Source organism: Polistes canadensis, unplaced genomic scaffold, assembly GCF_001313835.1.
Source record: "Polistes canadensis isolate GaletaPanama2010 unplaced genomic scaffold, ASM131383v1 scaffold_188, whole genome shotgun sequence".
In the NCBI taxonomy this organism is placed as follows: Eukaryota; Metazoa; Arthropoda; class Insecta; order Hymenoptera; family Vespidae; genus Polistes; species Polistes canadensis.
Window position 1 is genome coordinate 129,215 of NW_014569735.1, and position 21,024 is coordinate 150,238.

The following is a 21,024-nucleotide window of genomic DNA, read 5'->3' on the forward strand; positions in this document are numbered from 1 at the left end:
AATCAATCATGGAAAGTAATAATCATCCTTCCTCGTCATCGGAAAATTCGAAAAACGATTCGTGTTGCGTTTTACGAAGTAAAGAAAAAACACCGTTAAAACTTTGCTTAACTCGTGTCTTCAGTTCAAACGCTTTACGAAGTCCTAAAAGTCCTTCGAGTTCTGATTCTCAAGGATCGAGTCCGAGTTGTTCTACGAGTCCTGTCAAAGCAAGATATTCTTGGCAAATCCATTCTTCGAAAAACAAAGACAATAGATCTTCGCGATCCTCCGAAAGTGGAATTTTCCTATCTTCACCCTCGAAATCGTCGATGAACGAAATATGTTCAGACTCATCAGAAAATTGTCTTGACAGTCCAAAAAATTGTACTTCTCCTACATGGTACGTTAACACAGGGTAAGTAAATGTAATCTTACATAATTCATTTACATTGTGTGTGTGTGTGTTCAAACCAAAATATATATTTATAATAATTCTAAAATATCAATTATTATATAATATATAACTATAGAATCAAAATAGCAGTCCTTTAACTATACAAAAATGTGATATATATATATAAATTCTTATATTCGATTTAAAATAGAATTTGTGTGAATAGAATACGATTTGTGAAAATAACTATAAATCTTAACATATCGCAAGACATGCCCAGTTTCAACGGCAAGATATAGTGGAAATTAAAAATGGGCGTTGTTTCGATCTGTTCCCCTTACAATATAGTAATTTATTCGTTTAATTTTTTTAAACGATAATGGTAATCAGAAATGATTAATAACTTCGAAATTACTTTACGATGTCGAAATAACTTATTTTACATCTTTTTTTTTTTTTTCTTATCGACCAAATACTTGTCACGATTCTAATCACACTTAAATCATTGAAATAATTCGAGAGAGGAAAATTCTCTACAATCGCTAGAAATAATAGTCGTTTACCGATGACTGGGTTATCGGACCAAGAGCACTTTTATCACATCTTTAACAGGCCAACCTGCTGTTGCTGTTGCTGCTGCTGCTGTTACTGTTAGTTGTTAGCTTCATTGAGATTAAGCTCGTAGGAGAGGAAACTCTTTGACGATGTTTATATAGCATATATGTGTCAATGGGAATCGAGAGTGGGAGGATTGCATATCGATCGTAAGAATGTTATATACCAATCAGATATTAACGACATAATTATTAATAAATAATAGCGCAAAAAAGATTAAAATCTCATTTATCAAAAGATTATCATCTAAATAATATTTTATAAAACACATTGTCGCGTGACATTCAAATAAACTTTAAATGTGTCACCATTGTTATATAATATTCAAGTGACCCTTACAAAATTAACCATAATCACGTAACATTCAAGTATAATATGAAAAATTGAACATTGTCACGTAATATTTGTCACCAAAAATCTCAAATTCATCAACATTATTGTATATCGTAATATTCAATTATACATTGTCAAACAGACCTCGAATCTGTTATAAATCTTATGACATAATAATAATATTCAAGTAGACTTAAACTTTTCAATATCGTCAAGTGTTATATTATAAGTAGACGTTATGTTTTCAATATTACTCAAACGCGCGAGGTTCAACTAAAGATTTCAAATAATTTCTCTCTGATCAATAATAATAATAATAATAATCCGATTTGAAAGAATTTTCAAAAAAATATAGGAAAATCGATGAAAGTATATATAAAAAAAATGATAATATCTGTCTGTTTATCTCTGTGTGAGTGTCAAATCAGATTGAAGGAATAAATGAATGATCAAAGAAGTGGTAGCACAATACTTCGTGCAGAAAAACGAAGGGAGAAGATGTCGGGTCGATGCAGCACCGGTGTTGCGAAAAGCGGCGCTGCGGAACACGTTCCCACCAGGTCGCTTCTCTCTCTCTCTCTCACTCTCTCTCTCTCTCTCTCTCTCTCTCTCTCTTTCTTTCTTTTTCACGTTGCGAGAGCGCAACTCCTCTCTTCGCACAAAACACATTACACGAAGCGCTTCTGAACAGTGTAGAACGGGCTTGCGACGACGAGAGCACTAACTCTAACGAGAGTAACTAGGAATTTTTAATCCAAAATACACGTACGCAAACAACAGGTAAGTCGTGTGATAATATATTTCTACTTTTTATCTATCTCTCTTTTTTATCTCATCTCGTTTTCTCTCTTCGTGAAAGAAAGAGAAAGAGAAAAAGGAAAAAAACAAGGGGGAAGAAAATCTGACTGACTTGTGTTTTTCTTCTTGTTTTTCTTTTTTCTTTTTTTTCTCAAACGTTCGTTAGATAAATTAATGTTGTAAGAAGTATCGGTGTGTTAACATCTTGACCCGAAAGATTAGATGATTCCTAATAATAATGATTAGGAAAATAATCAATTATCAAATTGACAGTGATTGATTTTTATCTCTATTCCAAAATGGAATTTCTTTCTTTTTTTTTTTTAACTCTCGCATTGTGGACTCTTCCACCACCTATCTTCCTCCATCTACACGCGCCTTATTCATTCATCTAAGTAATTAATGTTGAAGACTTATAAGATTGATCGACTTTGACTTTGGAATCCCTTCATCGAGATTTATTTAATAGTTCAATTTCTTTTGGATTTTATTAATTTACGTTTGAATTGATTTTAAATAGATTCGAATAAATTATGCCAAACGTCATTGACTTATTTCATGATAGACCGAACGGATGTATGTGTATGTGCATGTATATATATGTGTGTATATATATATCTGTATATTACTTATACATTGATGATCACGAAGGTAACGTTTAACGCATATAATCATCGTGCGTGTCGCGTCGCTGCCCTTGCGCGGGCAATTGCTCGTTCCTGTAATTGCATCTTTCATAGACCATGACAAAAATGCATCATCTATCTCAATGTTTTTTTTTCTATTTTTCTATTATCCAACCTTCGATTTAGATCTCTCGTACGTTGTTAATCCTTTCCTTATAATTTTTCATTGATAAATATCTAAAGAAAAAGAAAACAAACGATTGATCATACTCGTTCATTTTGTGTATTTTGTTGTATTTCATGAAAAAACAAAATATAAAAATCCCGCCAAATTTCAATTTATTTTCATTTATTCGTATTAGGATAAAAATAGAAATAAAAATTTCCATTTAACGGGCTGATTATAATATACGAATTTGATATTCTCGAGTGAAGAAGGAATGGCCTCGAGCAACGAACGAAATTTAGGGCAGGCTGATTCCCAGTCCACGCGCAGTCAGAGATATTTAGTAGATAGACAGTTACATACAAAAATCACCTATGTAGGTATTAACAGTCTCTTTCCTTTTTTTTCCCTACTATTCCCTCTTTTTTGTCTTCTCTATCTCTCTCTCTCTATCTTTCTCCCTGTATATTGTACTATATATCTATATCTATATACATACGTAGCCTGCATCATCAGACAAAAAGTAGGTCTAGGGAATCAGCTGACCGAAAGAGGCGCGTGCGCTTCGGCAACGCGATCAACGCGATTCGAAACGCCCACAAAACGTACACCTACGCTACTGGAATCCAGGAAACGGGAATAACGACTTACGAAATTATTTCAAGAAAATGAGATACCTTTTCTTTTTGTTTGTTTTTTTTTTTTTTTAATTATATTATTCTTTCGAAAAGATACACTTCGTGTAAATGTTTTTCATTGTTATATTTTAAATATTTTATATTTCGAATTGAAAATAATCATTCAATTGTTTTGTACTCGTCATCGAATTCAAAATTTTCATTTGTTCCAATTTTGATTTGTCATTTTTCTTCTTTTCGAAACTCGATACACACATGCATATTTAAAGTTAACTTTATAATTATTGTTTATTTTTTTTTTTGTACTTGTCGCGAGAATCATCGTATCATTTCATAACGTGTTATTCGCAACGACCTTGACCAAGTGGGCGTCCGGTAATACAAGTATGTATGTATGTACGTACGTACATACGTACGTGTGTATTTAAGTGCATACGTGCGGATAAACAAAGTCGAGGGTTGAACGTGACGATGCACCAACCTCGAATGAGCAAAAAATAAAGAAGAAAAAAAAAGAAAAAAAAAAGACAGAAAAGAAGGATGGAAGGATATTCCTTGAAAGAGATCAATAGCTTCGTAAGAGAATTCCAACGGGAAGAAAAGCTCGGGATGATTAGAGGTTTTTTACTCGTGAATCTTTTGATTTAAATGAAACAAAAAAAAAACCGCGTTTTCTCTTTTTTCTAATTGTAAGACTGGAACGTTTTAACGCAGGTATATATAAATTGATGAAGCGAGAGTAAAAATAAAATAAGACGAAGACAAAGAAGAAGAAGGTAAAAAGAAAAAAAAAAGGAAAAGTAGTGCGACGAAACATGGGAAAATCTCGTTTGTGTGCCAGATTATAATAGGATTAGAATAAATCGCGATGATTAGATTCTTGAGACATTAGGTTCGATGTCGTTTTTTTTAAAAAGTAAACTATGCGAAGAAACTGTGTTAATTACCATTAAGCAAATAATGATATTCGAAAGTAATGATCCCGAAGCTTTAGTCGTTATTTATTTAACGATGAATGACTAGCTGAAAAGAAAAGTCAAACGATGGTTTTCTCTCTCGGGACGTTTTTTTCTTTTTTTTTTTTTTTATTTTAATTTAATTTTTATTTATCATCTCACATCTACATATATGCATACATACATACATACGTACTTATATAAGTTCATACATGACATTACCTACAGTAATATCGATTACCTTAACCCTTTACGATTCAATGTATTTTTAATACGAGAGGCCATTTTCGAGGAAAATTTTCTCGTATCGTTCGATAGGAATAGCTATTATTATTTCATTTAAGCCGATAGATCAAACCGGTTCGTGGTTTTTCATATTTCCGTAATGGCAAGGACGATGCAAGTTAAATAGAGATATTAAGTTTATCAAGAAAGGAAGAAAGAAAGAGAGAGAGAGAAAGAAATAAAGTGAAAAGATAAGTAGAAAGTAGGAAACGATTAAACAATGAGAGAACCCGTTATCTTTTAAATCTTCCATTGAATTTATTTTATTTATATTTATATCGTAGATATATATATATATATATATATATATAAAAATTAATATCAAGATTATAATTAGAAAGTACGATATTGTTTAAATACGAAAAATGTTCATAACGGCAAATAGACTTACGTCAATACATATATAATTGGTGGGTGAAAAATGCGAATATGCACATGTAGGATATAAAAAGAACTAGAAAGAGAGAGAGAGAGATAAAGAGAGAGACAATTAATAATAACCGTGTAAGGACGTTCAAAATGGCAGCTAAATCGGTTCTTCCGCTTCAGGTATGAAGTACTCACCGCAGCAGCAGCAGCAGCAAAAGGAAAGAAAGTCGGAGAGTGAAATTGGTTCGGTTGAATTGTCACCGAGCCAGGAAGCTAATCAACAACGTGGCTCGATGGCATCTATGGAAAATCCGAAAAACAATGGATCTTCTTCATCGAGTTCGCTCGTTAGAAGAACGATCTGTCGTTCACCGTCGAGCGGCATGTTCGCTTGGATGCGTGTCTTTCGGTTGGCCTCGATGTTACATCAGGTCGGTTGCTAGAATCGAGTCGTCGGCTTATGTGACGTTGCAGCAGCAGCAAAAACAACAACAACAATAGCAGCAGCAGCGGCAGCAACAATCGTCAGTCGATATACAATTTGCTACGATCCGAAAAGTTTTACGGATCGTATTTAGAGATATTTTTAAAAAGCAGAGTTTTAACGAAGATGTAACGAGAGTGACAGATAGATAGAAAAAGAAAGAACGAGATTGTGTGAGAGAGAGAGAGAGAGAACAAGAACGTGATAGATAGGATCGTGAAAGAGGGTGCGTGTAAAAGAAAGAGAGAAAGAAGAAGATTTTTAACGTATCGCGTTGTGATTTTGGCCGATATATAACCACCCCTTTTCCTTTCTATAAACAATTTCTCTTTTTTTTTTTTTTTTCTTTACCTAGAATATCTTTTTTTTTTTTTTCGTCTTCTTTTCTTCTCTCTCTCTTTTCTTTTTATCTTCTTCTCTCTAGGGCCGAATCTTCGACGTAGGAACGACCGTAGCTCGATCATAGTGCGTTACGCAATTATGTGTTAACAGACACGAGCGACGTACTAGTTACGATCACGCCTACTACTACTACTATTACTATTACTATTACTACTACTACTACTACTATTACTAGCAGTAATACTATTACTATATCACTACCACCAAATACTGTTACTATTAGGTACGGAGTAACAAGTTTACTCTTGTTGTAACGGATATAAATAGAAAAGACCAGTCAGAAATTCTCGGTTCGTTGATTGATCGATCGCAGAGCGTTGATTAGCGTTGATTAGCCAGCCTCCAAATCGACGACCCTTTCTTTTTTATTCTTTCCTGTTTATTTCCTTTCAATCGCAATCCTTCATCTTTGTTCTTGTTACCTCAATCGTTTACGGATCTCTGCCTAACCCAGATATACGATTTTTTTTTTTCGGATATCGTCCCCATTCTTTATATTGTACATTCCATTTAATCTATTTACGAAAGACGAGAGATTATACTAATCTCTCTCTCTCTCTTCATTTCATAACGTAATACGCGCGCATGCTTCAGGTATCTAAAATTTCAATGAATTTAATATTCAATTTTTTAAGCTTTACGTTTATATTTATTTTCATCGTGTAGTTATTATCTTGATAATCATATTTATCATCTATTATTATTATTATTATATATTATATATTATTATTATTATTATTATTATTATTATTATCTTTAAGCAATGTTACAACGTTGAATCGTTACATGAATATATTTGAACACGAGGAGGCAAGTTTCGAGAAATAAAGATTTTGCTTAACCGCGTCATGTGAGCTCACACTTTCCTAAGCCAATCTCTTTCGAAGGGGAATACAAAAATGCGAACTTTTTATTTATACGAGAAAAAAAGTTCGTGGGAGCTCGGTAGAGTAGAAGAAGAAGAAGAAGAAGGAGAAGAAATAAATAAAAAAAAATGTTCAATCGCGTTGAACGAGAACCATATTAAGGTGCACCGAGTGCGAAGGTGTAATTAGGTAAGAAGTAAGAACCATTGAAGAGAAATACGATGTAGGAGGTGGAGGAGTTGTTGGAAACCTCAGCTAGCGAAAGTGAGTCATTCGAGAAGAGTTTAAGTATAATACGCTTATACGTTAATATGCGCGTTCGCATGCTGTTCATATTTCCAACCAAGTGGAAAATTCAAAATGGTTAACCTGACAGGACGAAAGCACGCAATGAACGACGGAATCGGTAAAGATTTATAACGGATAATGATCTAATCGTTCATTCTTTAACTCCTTCTCATCGAGAGGAGAATCGCGAGAATACCTTTGCTTACGTAACGTTCATCTAATGACACGAAAAGGACGCTCTCTCTTTCTTCGTCCTACCACGAGTTTCGATCTGTGTGTGTGTCTATCTATTAGACGGAGAATATATAATGACGCTTAATGACTTTTTACTCGTTGCGTTTAAACTTTCTTTCGCAACTTTTTATTCTTCTTTTTCTTTTTCCTTCTCTCTTTTTTTTTTTTTCTACATCAAGAAGAACATACACGTACACATAAAACGTACGTATCATTAGTTATACACGTGACGAATGAATTCTATCCAAGAAAATTAACGAACTTCTTTAAGCAGAGATTTCGTAATTTGTTAATTATCGCGTGTAAAAAAAAAAGAAAAAAAATAGCAGTTAACCGAAGAATTTACATATAGATACAAGTATCTCGAGAATTTTCCAGTATTTAGGTTAGGCGCATGCGCGGAGAATAGAGATAGAGAGACAGAAAAAGAAAAAAGGGGGAAAGAAAGAAAAATTTGATCTACTTTAACTGTTTATTCCTTTATTTTCGCGTTCGACCCGACAACAATAATGGAAAATGCATTCATTCATCTTTCTTCGTAAAAAGCACCCCATCGATCGCGAAGGATGTCAAGAAGAAAAAAAGGGTTAATTGTTGTATCCTCCCTATTGCTCGGTTGGTACTGTCCGACCGAGCAAAGTCGAAGTTCGACGAAGTAAGCCGAAAGTGGCGCCATCTCGAAAGCGAGGTACCGTTCGGTCGATAAAGCAGTGTTCGTCAATGCTCGTACGTGATCGTAACTGCGACCGTCGCAAAAGAGTGGTGGGCTTACATTTTGGAGGGGGAGGCTCGTAAACACACAGTCTCGCGAGAGAACTCGTGCAGCTATTACGTCTTGTTCTTTGCTTCGACACAACGCACTTGAACGTAGTTCAAAAGAGGAACAACTATAATATAATAATCGAAAAAGTTCGAAGATAAAATAAACGCATCGTACACATAAATATATATATATATATATGTATATGTATATACAAATATATATGTAAATATATAAATACATACATATACATATATATATATATATATATATATAGATAATTCATTGTATGCGAAATGCGTCGACCCTTGATACGACACTTGTCCGAGGGTGCTGGGGGTGCAGGTGAGGGGGCTAGCAAGAAAAGGCAACAAGGTGTAAAAGAAGAAGATCGAATCGTCGGATATTCATGGTCCTGTCGCGAATACGGTCATCATCTTTCATCCTGTGATCTTCTCAAGGTACCTGCCACCGTTCTTGAATCTCGTACCAATTCTGCTACCAAGACCTTGCCACCTCGTAGTGCATCTTCGCAGGAACCCCGTCTTGGAATTCACAGGTCAGATCTTTATTGTCAATCATTTAATTGTTATTTTATTAACAACATTCGATGTTTTTCTATGAAAAAATCGTCGATCAATTATCTCCAAATTGATTCGAATCGATATGCAAAAAAAGACGATTTGACATAGTTTTTTTTATTTTTGAAAGAGACTTTTTTCCATGGTTCATATTATTTTTGATATTTTTTTTTGTTAGGTTATTTGAAATACATTTATGTCTTTCTCCCTGCGTAATTTAATTTATTTTCGATATATTATGATAATTAAATAAATAGGGTTAAATTCGATGAAAATAATTCGCGTCTAACTTGAAATGCAACCATTGAGAAATTTGAAAGTTCGTTTTAACAGGCGGGAATTATGAAACACCGAGAGTTCGATTATCTATTCAATTATCTTCTCGCTTGATGGAGAGAAAGAGAGCTCGTTTTGTATATAATGAATAACGTGAAACTGAGGATTCTCGAGTATAATGGAATCGTGATCTGTAATCAACGATGCTACCGAATTCGTAACGCACTATCGCCTCGTAACGACGTTATCAACGTTACACAATGATCGTTTTCATTTGATTGATCTCTTCCTAACATCATAGAATTTCATTTTTGTTTTCATTTTTAAAAAGCTATTACAGTATATATACAGACTTATTACATTCCAATATATACATATATACATCAGTATTGGTGTATAATAAGTCGATAAGTAAAGGTACGTGATTCAATATGTTTAAAAGCGGTTTATTAACACACATATGTTAATACATATGTCATGAATAAGATACCTTTTGTTATCTTATTAAATGATAGATTAACGTTTAATTAAATTATATCGATCACGTCTGACAAGAGTGAAATATTGAAACAAGTATTATAATTAAAATTCTATGTAGTTTTTTTCACTTATGTTAGATATTTTCTAAATCGTCTTGTATCACGTTTAGTATTTTTTACTGTCGAAATAGATAAAGTTACTGATGTGAGTAAAGAGATAATAAATCGTTTCGAGTAAAACAGAGGGTAACAACGAAATGTAAAGTTAGTTCATTATTTATTACTTTTCTCATTTTATAGTAAACGTCGTATACGTGTCCTAAGGAAAACAAGCTACTAGCACTGGTGTAACGTTCCTTAAAGCATAGAGGAAAATCGTAATCCCCGTAAGAGCTTGTTCCTTGCAATTAGACGAGCGAGACCGTTCATTACGTCGTACAAGAGGACAATGAAGAAAGTGCTCGAATGTAGGATAAACGTAAAATACAGAGAACAAGAGAGTAGTGTACCTTTGTGACATTTTATTATAGGATTTACGTTAAATTTGTACTTTCCTATTTTCTCATCTATGTATTATAGTAATCATTTCTCTCTTTTATTTTAATTGAAATCAACTTTGGAAAAGTTTGGTTTTATCATTGAAACTTTCCCTCTCCATTCATATTTCGTTTTATATCGTATTAAATAACTTTTCGTTTCACTCGCATTATATATCTTTCCTTTTCTCTCTTGCATATATGTTTGTTTTTTTTCTTCTTTTTCCTTAATTTTCCTTTCTTTTTTGGGGGGGAAAAGAAAAAACATTTGTCAAAGAAACGAGAGAAGGATTCAACGTCGAATAAATAAACATTGGATTATTATTTTATGAACGAACTATCTTTATAGTTTACGTAGGAAATACGCTTATATATACAATTGATACAAGAGAGAGAGAAAGAGAGAGAGATAGAAATGCATTGGTGGATTGAGATTTCATCGGCGTAGGAAGGAAAACAATATACCCTCGTCTTTATACGAATAAAAGGCAACAAAGAAAGAGCTCGTGTACGATGGATATGCATTTCATTCAACAAGTGCTCGGGCGCTTACTGCACGTCGTCGTTTCGTCTAACCTGTTGAGAGAGACAGAGACAGAGAGAGAGAGAGATAACTATTGCTAGTGATAGAAGGGATAGACCAGAAAAAAAAAAAAAGGGAAGACAAAATTTATTAATTCGTTCTCTCTATCTTTCTCCGATAGACAGAGGAATATTTGTTTTTGTGTTAACAAAAATTTTTAATTAAACGGGATCGATGAAATTTTTATTCATAAAATAATGTACGAAAAAATACTTATATATAGTAACGCAACACGTTAACGATTTTTTTTTTTTAATTAAATTTTTGTCATAAATAAAATTTAACGAAAGAACAATAGAGAACTGATGTATTTTTATTTAGAAAAGAAAAAAGTATTAATGAAATTAAATCGACGAATTTTTTTATTAAGAATATAACATACGATAGGATAATTATTTTTGTCATTCATTGAGTTACCTTTATATATATATATCATTGATCAAATAGCGAGATCATTGGTGGTAAATCGATAGGTTGAAAAAAATGTAGTTGCTCGCGTGGTAAACCGCAAAACGGTGCTGTAAATCGTCCCACACGATCTCTATCAGATTTCCACTCGCTTAACACTTATTTTTTTCTATTTTTTTTTTTGTTTTCATTCTATCAACCACGAGCTTGCTTGCGTAGTACTCTCGACGAATTAAAAAGAGAAGCAGGAGGCGAAGAGAAAGAGAGAGAGAGAAACAAGTGGTCGTTTTACGTACGTTGTCGGATCATCTCAATGCCATCGCCATTAGTTTACATGGTTTTTTTTATTTGATATAGTTTATATTAGGGGTAAGGGAAGCAAGAGGATCGGTCGTTCATTCGCGAAAGAGGGCTCGAAGAGGAAAGAGGGAAGAAGAGAGAGAGAAAGAGAGAGAGGACATCCTCATTCCGGAACATGATCGAGATCAGCATCAAGCCGACTAATAAAGAGGATGAGGAGAAGGTGGAAGAAGAGGAAGAGGAGGAGGAGGAGGTGGTGGTGGTGGTGGTGGAGGTGAACTCGTTGAGCAACAAATTAGTTGTACCAGGAGGTAACGCGTGGATTACGCAATAATTCGTCGTCGTCGTCATGGTGGTGGTGGTGGTAGTACTGCTAGCCGATAAGTAGGCCGGACACGGAGAAATGGTGGAACGGAGATGACCTTGAGATGGGAACGGATGCGCTACGGAAGTTGGGGACGACTCCTCCTCCTCCCTAGGGGTGATTTTCTATCTTTCTCATCCTTCGTATTTTCTGTTACAACACGTTCTCTTGCTTTCTCTCTCTTTCATTCTCTTTTTCTATTATTACTTGTTTCAGGATGAACGAGTAAAGAAATTGCCTCGATATCGAATCATTTTAGCGATAACTTTGGAAAGTATCGAATTCTTCTGTTTACAGAGCTCCTCGTAAATTTAATTTTTCTGAACAAAGCTTTTCGGTGGAACAGCTATCCCCTAACCTCCCACCCCCCCCACCCCACATCTATTGAAAGACGATAAAATGTTTACGCGAGCTTGAAATTCGGCGAATGTTTATCACGTTAACGTTGTTTTTATCACAAAAGTACTACCACTACCACCAAACCACTAAGAAGTTTTCCACGATAAAATTGATAAAAGTCCTCTAACGTCCACGATATTCGCTTTAGTAGAATGGAATTTCTGGGTAACTCTGGACAAGGATTAATGATCCTTCGGCAACGGGGTTGCCATCGGAGATAATTCTACTAAATTTACTACTACTCACCCCTCCTCTTCTTTTTTTTTTTTCTTTTTTGTCCAACCATCCTTCTGTTACAAATACTACTACCATAATCAACACTACCACTAGCAACGCTCATCCTCACCCCTTTACAATGGAGAAACGAATGGAAAAAAATGAACGAGCAGTGCTCTCGTGATTGACTATTCTCTTATTCTCTGGTTCAAACCTATCCCTCTTTTTTTTTTTTCTCTCTATCCTCTCCACCCCGTTTCTTTCCCATTCACGCGTATATTCTCTCACCCCTTTGAGCGAAAAGTTCCAGCACCTCTGAAACAACCGATAGAGTTAATTGAATCGTACGAAAGGATTCCATTCGAAAAAAGGGGGTTACCAACTGTATTAACACCTGAAACGTTCGATTTTTTTTCTAATGGAACGTATTTTTTGTCTTCATTATATTATCTTTTATTTTATTTTACTTTACTTTTACTTTACTTTACTTAACCGATACCACACTTTTCTTTCTTTATTCCTGTCAATTAAACTCTTTTCGTTCTAATTCGAACGAAAGTTGGCGGCTTCATTTTACTAGTTCTTCCTTTAATTAACGACTTTCGGTTTTACCACTTCGACGGGGGTTTTTTTTTTTAAACCGTCCTGGTTCCTTTTGTCAGGAACATTGCAAAACGAGCTTAAAGTTCGTCCGTTTGATCGACTTGATAACAGAAATTCCGATGAGGTCAATTAATCGGGATATTCGATATTCTATTATTGGTAGAATAATCTGAAAAGAAGACAGACTGACTGACTGACTGACTGACTGACTGACTAGAAATGCTGGTGGGATCATCCATTTTCTCACTTTAGTAATTAGACACGTGTTTTACAAGTATTACAGGATCAAGATTCATATTAACGCACGTGCCGATCTTTAATCATGTTAGATCAAAAAACGTGATCTCTCTGTAACGTGCTTGAAAAACATCTGTCATTTTATTGAGACTCTTTTGCAAGTGTACAATTAAGCGTTTTAAACGCGCGCGTGTTAGAAAAAAAAAAATAAAAAAGAAGAAGAAGAAAAAAGAAAGCAAAGTACGTACTCGATAGTGTGACAAAGATCGAAACGAGACTTGTAATCGAAATGAGATACGATCGTCGGCTTCTGCGAAGTACCCTCATAGAAGGAATGAAGCATGGGGGTCGTCTGTAACAGCATTTCTTTCTAATTTTTTTTTTTTTGTCCATATTGATCCTTCGATCGAGATAGCGAACCCGATTTACAAAGAGAGTGAGAGAGAAAGATTGAGTTAGTGAGTGAGTGAGTTAGCTAGCTCACCGATACGCTTGGAGAAACTTGGCCCGTCTAGAAAGAGGGTGAAAAAGATTCTCCTCTAAAGAAGGGTTACTCGAATATTTAAGGCTTCCTCCCTTTTTAATATCCCCTGCGGAGAGTCTCAAGGAAAAGGAAATAAGAAGACCGTCGTCCACTGCGAAACTTTTCCATTCGAACGTTTGGCTTTTCTGTTTCTTTCTTTTTTTTTTCTTCTCTCTTTATTTATTTATTTGTCCATTTTTTTCGTTCTGTAATAAATAAAAAAAATTGATCTATCACGTATTCCTAATTACGATTTGATATTCGTATTAGTTGTATATAAAAATGAATCTTTATTAGTCAGTCATATTGTTAATATTTATTGATATTAATGTTACTTTGACGATAATTAAAATTGTCTACTTTACGTGATAGAGATATACTAATTAACAACATAATTATCTATTAAGTACCACTTATATATATATAACTGTGTATACTCGAGGTAAACTAATTATACGGTAATGAAAAAAAGGGTTGCGTCGACGAGTTTGGAAAGTTTATTAGCATTATTTTCATCGACAAAACTCCAACGACAACGACAACTACGACGATGATGACGATGACGATGACGATGACGAAAACTACGACGTCGTAGTTAAAAGAATTTAACGAGCCACTGCTCAGAAGAGAGAGACTTGTTCGTTCAAGTATTGTGTGTTGGATTTGCACGGACGGGCGACGATAAAATTTTTAACGACTCGTACTGCGTTTACGATAAGATTTCCGTCGAAGATGCTCTGTGTTTGTGTGTGTGTGTGTGTGTGAAGGAGAAATAATAATAATCGGTACCACGCTTATTTCTTAACGTTTTATAGTAATGTAAATTCTTCCTTTGTCGTGTATAGGAAGAATGAGAAAGAACCATAAAGAAATGATAGATCTAATTTCATTTTGTTTTCTAGATAATGTTTAAAGAAATATATAAAGAATTAATGAAATTATTTACAATAATTCTAAGCTGGTGTTGTTTTTTTTTTTTATAATAATATTTGATTATTTTTTTTCAAATCAATTTTTATAATTATTTACATAATAGTTATATATGGGGATGGGGTTTTTTTTCTAAAGATTTTGATCGAACAACACATAATATTGTTTCTATGTAAAATTGAAAACTTTTCAACTCACTTACGTAACACATGTGTGCAAATTTTATTAGAAAAATATAATTTTATATTTTATTAAAAGTTTTTATGTGTGTGTGTAAAAATAATTATTAACGTAATTTATTAATATAAAGATTAGATATATTTAAACATTACACATATTAAATATTACAAAAAATATTTTTATATATGAAGATTAATATAAAAGATTAATCGTCTAATACTAAAATGAAATAAAATATGAATAAGTTTATATGAATTTTTACAGTATCTAATACGACGTAACATTGTTTTAATAAACAAAGTAAAATTGAAAAAGAAATTGAATCTGTTTATATAAAATTGATACAAATTTAGATATTCATGTATTCACATTTACTTAGTATAATGTTGACGAAAGATAAGAATTTGGAAAAAGAAAGAAATAATAATTGTGGATATTTCGAGTCTACATATTTCAAAAGAATAATTATTATTCTTATATATATATATATATATATTCATATATTAGCTTACCGAAAAGAAAGAACGATCTGTGAGTACTTACTTGATATGTATTGCATACGTAACATCCTGGAAAGCTTATCTTCTTGTGGCTTCCCAAGGGAACCCACAGCAAACAAATGCTCGTATCTTTGTTTACGTCTGCTATACGAAGTTTAAAAAAAAAAAAAAATGAAAAAGAAAAAGAAGAGATGGAAGAAAAATAAAAAGATAAAATTAAGTAAAAAGAAGAAATAGGTAGAAATCCAACGTATGTTTCTCCAACGAGTGGATTTATTTTTTCATAGGTTCTCTACTTGCACGCGAGATTTCCTTCACGGTTAACGTGCTTCGAGGATAAATTTACATTTACAATTCTAGGGAAATTGCGCGCTGAAGTTGATCCTATGACCGACTATTTTCATTTTAAATAGTGGAATTATTTTTAATTTTTTTTTTTTTTTCTTTTTTTATATCTATATGAAGGCATTGATAATAAAACTGGAGGTTTTATTTTATGGAATTTGTAGAAAATTGTTATCTTTATTTTTCTTTTATCACCTTAGATTAAGTTTATTGACCAATAGTACAAAGACCTTTTTAAATCCACCAAGAGAGAGAGAGAGAGAGATAGATATGAAAAGAAACCTTTCTCTAGAAAGAGAGAAAGAGAAAAGAACAACAGAAAGAAAAATCTAAAAGATAATGCATACTCACGTAGGATATGGGAATGGGGGGGAAGGAAGGGGTATTTGGAGAGAGCTTCTTTATTCTTGCCATGAGCTTTATCACATAAGTGTATTTTCGAGTTATCGATGTCCTATATATAATTTAATCTTGTATCTTCAAAAATGATGATTCGAAAATGTTACCTGCCCATTTGCTTCTCTCCTAGCGTTTTATCTCAAATATAATAATATACTATTAGAAAAGACAAAAAAAAAAAAGAAAAAAAAAAGCACAAGATATAAAAATAAGTGTATCAAAAGAGAAAACGTAAATGGAAAATTTCAAAGAGAGAACTTTATGAGCTTTATAAAATAAAAGGAAATATTCTTTGAATAAAAGATGAACCAAATGTGGAGTAAATTTTTTTCAACGTTTAAAAATAAAGGGGAAAAACGAAAAAAAAGGATGAAACTGAAACACATAGGGTCGTCTAGTTTCGTACGGATTCTTCGTGAAAATGAAAAATACGAAAGAAAGAGAGAGAGAGAGAAAATTGAAAGAAAATAGCGATTTTGTGAGGTCGTCTCTCTTTCTACGAACGTTGAGAAGAACGAAGAGAAGAGAAGTCGTGGTGAGATCGTAAAGTTGCTCGACTACGTAGAGCACTTTTTGCGAGAGGGAAATAGAGAAAGAAAAAAGAAAGAAAAAAAAAAAGAAAAAAATACGTAAGAGAAGTGTACGGCACGAGTCTCGACGATTTTCCTTAGCCATAATACTAGTTTCTTCGAGAAACGAGCAGCCAACCTACGGATAACCACGTCTCGACCGTAAGACGACCTATCCGTGCTCTTTTCTACCTAACCAACGTCTCATCTCATCTTTTTTTTTTTTTTTTCTTTTTTTATTTCTTTTGAATTCCTTTTTCTCTCTTTTTTACCCGGTTTTTACCCCCCTTTTCTCCTTTTATTCATCGCCAAGATACAGTTAGCGACTTTAATTCTTTTTTTTTTTTTGGCACTCGATAAAAGAGTGTTAATTACGCTCTGATAATATCGCGAGCACGTTTTCGACGTCATTCGTAAGAAGTATTACATATAATGCGAGTACAATTTTCACAAAATTTATTTATTATTTTAATACTTTGTACTATAATTATTTCCTTTCTCTCATTTTCTCTCTCTCTCTCTATCTCTATGATTTGATGTTTGTTTTATTGTTTTAGTTTTGACGTATAATACATTTCAAATTATTTAATTATATACAATTGTCGAAAATTTATAACATATTTTCACAATCAATCTGTAATTTTATATATGTATACTTTAATTTAATATAATACCTCGTATGATAATTATTTTTGTATTTTATTCTCGGCTAATTGTAATTAAATTTTCTGTTTAGTTTTTCTATCTCTCACACGAATAATACATATCTTTTAAAAGTTATTTTTATCATACAATTATTTTTTCCATATATTTCTGATATTAAATAAATGAAACGTCATGTCAGAGGTGAGTCTAAAGAGTTTTAGAAATAAAATATAGTATGTATTCTGAGGTCATAGTAGAAAAGGTTAAACATATTATTATCATCTACATTTTTATGACGTCTAAAAAAAAAAAAATTAAAGGATTAACATAACTATATCCAAACCAATTCATATCTAAATTAAAAAAGTAAAATATGTGTGAGACATAATAAGCAAAGCAACGAATTTAAAATTAAGATCAAATTTAACACGACGGGTCAAAAATAATTCTTTTTTAATTTATTATTAACAATAAATATGTGCAAGATTTATTCAACATCCTCAAAACCTATTATTTTTCTTTCGACTATTTCATGTTTTAGTGCTATCTTGCGAGTCGAGAATTCTTATCGCATAAATGGTATATTTTTTGTTATACATACATCGTAAAATATATGACTTTTTAAAAACAGGTCATTTAACTAGCTGTGAGTATAAATTAAAATATCAGTAAGTTTAGTGTTAAACCAATACTTAAAAACATCGTCGAAGACGTCATAAAACTTATGTTTTATGTTGCCAAAAGTTGCCAGCTTGTTCTATCGACTCATATACGTGTTTGTCAATATGAATGTAAAATAATGTAATGTTGGTTTACAAACAAAAAAACTTTAATTATTAAATATAATTTATTATTAGATTTGGGGAGGTTAATAATATCAATCAATGAAACCAGTTGCACTAATAATAAATTATTCCTTCCTTAGAAAACACTTCAGCTAAAAGTATTCAGTACTGAAAGGTTAAAGAAACCAATATAATATAACTAAAATATTATAAATAATTGAATATATATTCCGATCGCTAATGATCGAGTAATTGATGCGACAATAAACTTAACACTTATTTCTATCACAATTTTGTATATACCTATTTCAATCAAAAGGTGTCTTTTAACATCTTTGACACCAAAAGAATAATTCTTCAAAACTAATTTCTATTTAATTTTAATTTCTTATTTTAATATACAAAATAATGAATTATAAATCAATCATTATAAGAATACACAAAAATATATTATATTTCAAGTAAAAAAACGATATAACTAATAATAATAATTCTAATCGAATATTTCAAAAGATATTATTTTAAGATCTTCGATAGAAGAAATTTATTTAAAATAGAGATCACATCAATTTCATTCTGTAATGAAAATAATTCGACAAATAAATTATTCATACTTTAATATGAAAAAAAAAAAAAAAAAATAAAAATTGTGCAAATTTCTAATGATATATATTCCAAGATTACTGCGAATTATGGAAGGAATGATTTTCTATTTTCCCGAAAGATTATTCAGGGCAGGGGATCGATCGAGAGAGAAAGAAAAAAAGAAAGAAAAAAAGAAAGAAGAAAGGAGTAAGAAGAAGGTAAAAAATTAAAAAAAAAAAAAAATAAAAAGAAAAAAGGTACTCCTCGTAGAGGGCTCGTGTTTCGCGCGTACGCACGCACGAGAGGGCCCCTCCACTCGTCTCGCGAGCGTGCTCTCAACACGATCGTTGGAGGTGAACGTGAAGGTGGAAAAGGAGGTGAAGGTGGTTGAGGAGGAGGAGGAGGAGGATCCATGTAGAAAGAAAGAGAGAGAGAGAGGAAAATAAAAAAGAGTGGTGGAAGAAGCGAGTGGCAGTGGCGATGCATCGAGCAGGCAAGCACTAAAACAGTCCTCCGCCACTTGGATGCGTCGTCACGTCGTGTTCTATCTTTCTCGGTGTTCGCAATCAATGATCGAGTTCGCTTTCGATCAGCAGTAGCAGTAGCAGCAGATTTAAAACACATTTTTTTTGTAAATATTCATTCTTTAAAAGAAACATTGGAGAATAAGAAATTACAATTAAAAACCTTACGTAGAAACAAGGATAACAACGACAAATCAGAATTCAGATACGTATGATCGTATAAAGGAGACTCCCCGTTTATGTTGTTTTTGTTTTTTTTTAATATCTTATCTTTCTCTTTTTATAAGAAAAAAAAAAAACGTTTTATCGTTAGCAGTTAACGATCGACGATTAACAGTGACAGTTAACTGTACGATTCTAAACGGAAATGTTAGTCTCCTATTGATGGTAAAAGATATACACGCGTGAAGAATCGCGATCGATAAAAAGAAAGAAAAAGGGAGATAGAAGTAGGACAAAAAGTTGATTAAATAAAGAGAGAATGAGAGATAGATAGTAGTCGTAGTCATTCGAGTGACGAGGAAAATCGATGAAAGGCAAAAATTGTCTATTACTACTACTACTACTACTACTACTACTCGACATCATCGACTCTTCTTCTCATTGAGAAAGGAGAACTTGTTTGGACTCTTTCGATAAGGAGACTCCTCTTTAAAGAAGAAAAAGAAAAAGAAGAAGAAGAAGAAAAGGAAAGAGGAAGTTAAACGGTGCAAGAAGGAATAAAGAAAGATAGAAAAAGAAAAAGAAAAAGATAAGGATAGAGATAAAGAGCAAAATGAGGGAGAGACACGATGGTCCAGATTTCCCATGTGGATCTTGAGATCGAGTAGTAAACGAGCAACAGCAAACTAAAGCAAAGCAAAGCCCGCGCGAAAAAGCTTATTCTCTTCCGCGATCGTTTGCCGACTGTATAGTACTATTTTCCGCTATACCATCGAAGAAATGCATCTGGGGAGTTAATCGATCGCAAACGATAACGGTATACCGATGTATCTCAAGCTTGGATGGCCAACAGTTTTAATCGAAAGACAGGACACGATTCGACGAAAGACGTAATGAGCCGCAGCAACGTTCTCGAACGATGAACTTATTCCATCACAAACCCCCCTCCACTCCCCCAACCCACCCCGTTTCCTCTTCAGATCGTGGATTTTATATGGGAACAAATAAATCAAATGAAATTAAACGATAAATAGATTTCAAATAAAAAAGAAGATCGTATCATCGTCATCATCATCGTCATCATCCTTTTTAAGGAGTGACGAACGATAATTGGATATATATTCCGTTGCAAACGGGATGTACAAATTTGTAGATAACTTATTTATAGTTAAAGAAGAGCGTATCGTTAAATTACACCAAGAGAACTAGGAAATTGAGAAAGGGATGTGGATAACGTTATTTCTTGAATTAGGACTACGAAATTCTGACACGAAGTAGTAGTAGTAGTAGTAGTAGGTAGGTAAGTAAGTAAGTAAGTAGTAGTAAGATTGCATAGTAAGATTGCTAAGAGAGTGAGATAGGTAGAGGGCGTCGAACTTGAAAAGGAAGCCGCGAAATGCTGGCTGATCCGCCTACCGTCTACTACTACTATTTCCACCTTCACCTCCATCACCTCCTCCTCTTCCTCTTCCTCTTCCTCTTCCTCTTCTTCTTCCTCTTACCCAAGTCTTGGATTAAGGAAAAGTAATAAGCCGAAATTCATAGTAGAGATAAGAAAAACTGTATGATGAAAAAGACTATTCTTCGTTTTTGATAACGCGTTATCATCGTGAACGTACGAAGTTGAAGAAGAAGAAGAAGAAGAAGAAGGAGAGAAAACCTAACACATTGAATTTTCTCCTATCACATACGTGAGTCA

At 33.2% G+C, this 21,024-nt stretch overlaps 1 protein-coding gene and 1 long non-coding RNA gene across 4 annotated transcripts in view; both read left to right on the top strand.

The window, feature by feature from the left end:
* The first annotated feature begins 1,832 nt into the window (after nucleotides 1-1,832).
* Nucleotides 1,833-7,515, top strand: LOC106789523. Its single transcript, XR_001382001.1, has 2 exons — nucleotides 1,833-2,104; nucleotides 5,343-7,515. It is a non-coding gene; the product is annotated as an uncharacterized LOC106789523 (long non-coding RNA).
* Nucleotides 7,516-8,468: 953 nt separating this feature from the next.
* LOC106789520 (rap1 GTPase-activating protein 1) overlaps nucleotides 8,469-21,024 on the top strand; it is a 104,565-nt gene continuing 92,009 nt past the window's right edge. Inside the window, exon 1 of one of the 3 annotated variants that reach the window (XM_014753800.1) lies at nucleotides 8,469-8,755. In XM_014753800.1, coding sequence (XP_014609286.1) covers nucleotides 8,493-8,755 — 263 coding nt within the window. In that variant the 5' untranslated portion in view covers nucleotides 8,469-8,492. Of the gene's footprint in view, nucleotides 8,756-18,853; nucleotides 21,017-21,024 lie in introns of those variants that run through there. The other 2 variants (XM_014753803.1, XM_014753804.1) reach the window with 2 other exon arrangements.